Genomic DNA, 2,180 nt, shown 5'->3' on the forward strand with positions numbered 1-2,180 from the left:
GCCCATCGGCTTCCCCATGTACACCACCTGCATCGTCTGGCTCGCCTTCATCCCCATCTTCTTCGGCACCTCGCAGTCGGCCGACAAGGTGAGCGCGGGCCGGGGCGCGGGCGGCGAGCGGGCAGCCTTCCGAGGGGCTCCGGAAATGTCCCCGTCTCCGGGGCAGCTGTTCTCTCTGGGCGCTGGGGTTTTCGTCCCCGCTCCCTCTTTGTCTCTTCCTTTCTCTGTTCTTCCCGTCTTCCCTCCCCGACTCCGTCTTCTCGCCACCCCGCCCCTCTCCCTCTCCCTCTCTCTCCATCCATGCCTCGCTTGGCTCTCTCCCTCTCACCCCCTTCCCTTCTTTCCTGCCCGCCACCCCTGTCCCTTCCTCCCTGCTGTTGGCCTGGGACACTCCCCCTCTTTCATCCTTCATTCTTTCTTAGACCCCCTTCCTCTCCCTGCTCAGCCCCCTCTTCCTTCTCGTTGGCCCCCCGTTTCTCCTCCATCCCCCATCCCGGGACCCCCACTGCCCAGGAAGCCTCGGAGCCTCGGTGATGGTGGAGGGCCGTCCTGGGCTGGACTGCCGAGGGGGTGGCCCTGCCTCCCGCTGGTGTGGCCTGAGGACCTGGGATGTGCCCAGGTCACTGAAGTCAGTGGCATCATGGTGGACCAACGACCCCAGGTCCTGGCCGGAGCCCCGTGTCCACCTGTGGGACCTGGGCGAGCCAGCTGGCCTCTCTGGCTTCCGTTCCTTATCAGTAACTTGGGGCCAGGATCCCTTCCCGGCAGCCTCCCAGGTGTTAAAACGATCAACCGCGTGTGGGTAGAAGCAGCTTATTCCCCGCCCTTCCCGACAGCCTCCCAGTTGTTATAATGATCAACCGCGCGTGTGGGTAGAAGCAGCTTATTCCCCGCAAGGAGGGTGGGCCTGAGGAAGCCAGAGGGGTGTGGGGACGAGCTCAGAGAGGTGACCGGCAGCCGCTGCAGGACCGAGGCTGTGGGAAGGATGCCGGCCTTTACCCGGGTGAGGAGAGCGCCCTGTGGCATTCCGAGCCCTGGGAGGGCGTACCAGGCGGGTCCTGGCGGCTGCTGGAGGTCACTGCCCCGGGCCACAGGAGGGTGCGGAGCAGGCAGGGAGTCTGGGTTTGGGGGTGGGGCTGGCAGGTTTCTGATGGGGTGAGACACGTGGGGTGGGGCGTAGGCGAGAGCCAAGGGTGACTCCAGGATTTCATCTGAGTGGTCGCTGGGAAGGAAGGCATTTCCCTGCACCCGGGAGGGGAAGGCGTCCCAGGAGCCGGCATGGCGGCAGGCAGGGGCTATGGACGTGCTGTTGGCAATGCCCGCTGAGGTGCAAGTGAGCTGTCAGGGCCAGGGTTGAACACACAAGTCTGGAGTTCGGGGCCAGGCCAGGCTGGGGACATAACCAGCACTGACTGTGGAAGGAGCTTCCAGATGGTCTCTTTGGAGGCCCAGAGACGGGCAGGGACTGTCCCGAGTCACACAGTAGGCTTCCTCACACTGTGTGGCCGCACGACCCAACTCTGCCCTGGAGGTAGCATGGGACAGTGGGACACGGCCCTCCTCAGGGGCCTCCTCCTCAGGCCTCTGAATCGGAGGAGCGGAGGACGCGAGCTCTGAAGTCGCTGCCCACTCAGTCCCCCGGACGTCTTAGAGGCTGCGGCCACCCCAGACGGGGCTACACAATGGCCCAGTGCCGGCTGCAGGCCTGGCGGCGTGCCTGTGTGTGCAGCTCAAGGGGGGCGGCTGTGGCGGGGGACAGGGGTGTGTGTGCCTTTCGTGCGTGTGCTTTCAGCGGCCGATGGGCAGCATGTCTGTGTGCGCATGCGTGCGGGGTGGGGATGTGCCGGTGTGTGTGCTGAGGGGTTCCAAGCAGCTCGAGTGTGTCAGGGGTGTAGACTGAGTACATGTGCCTGAGAGTGTGTGTGCATCCAGGTGTGCAGATGTGTGAGTGTAGGTGTCAGTGTGTGCCGGTGTGTGTGTCAGTGAGCGTGTGTCAGTGTGTGCAGGTGGGTGTGCATGAGTGTGTGCAGGTGTGTGTGTGTGTCAGTGTGTGCAGGTGGGTATGCACGAGTGAGCGTGTGTCAGTGAGTGTGTGCAGGTGTGTGTGTGTGTCAGTGTGTGCAGGTGGGTATGCACGAGTGAGCGTGTGTCAGTGAGTGTGTGCAGGTGTGTGTGTGTGT

The 2,180-nt window shown here is 63.9% G+C and overlaps 1 protein-coding gene across 1 annotated transcript in view; it reads left to right on the forward strand.

Moving 5' to 3' along the window:
* The window catches only part of GRM4 (glutamate metabotropic receptor 4), a 118,195-nt gene that overhangs the window by 100,574 nt on the left and 15,441 nt on the right, over positions 1–2,180 (forward strand). The window contains exon 9 of the mRNA XM_006144245.1: positions 1–88. Coding sequence (XP_006144307.1) covers positions 1–88 — 88 coding nt within the window. The remainder of the gene's footprint in view (positions 89–2,180) is intronic.

Source organism: Tupaia chinensis, unplaced genomic scaffold (genome assembly GCF_000334495.1).
Source record: "Tupaia chinensis unplaced genomic scaffold, TupChi_1.0 Scaffold000116_1, whole genome shotgun sequence".
Lineage (NCBI taxonomy): Eukaryota > Metazoa > Chordata > Mammalia > Scandentia > Tupaiidae > Tupaia > Tupaia belangeri.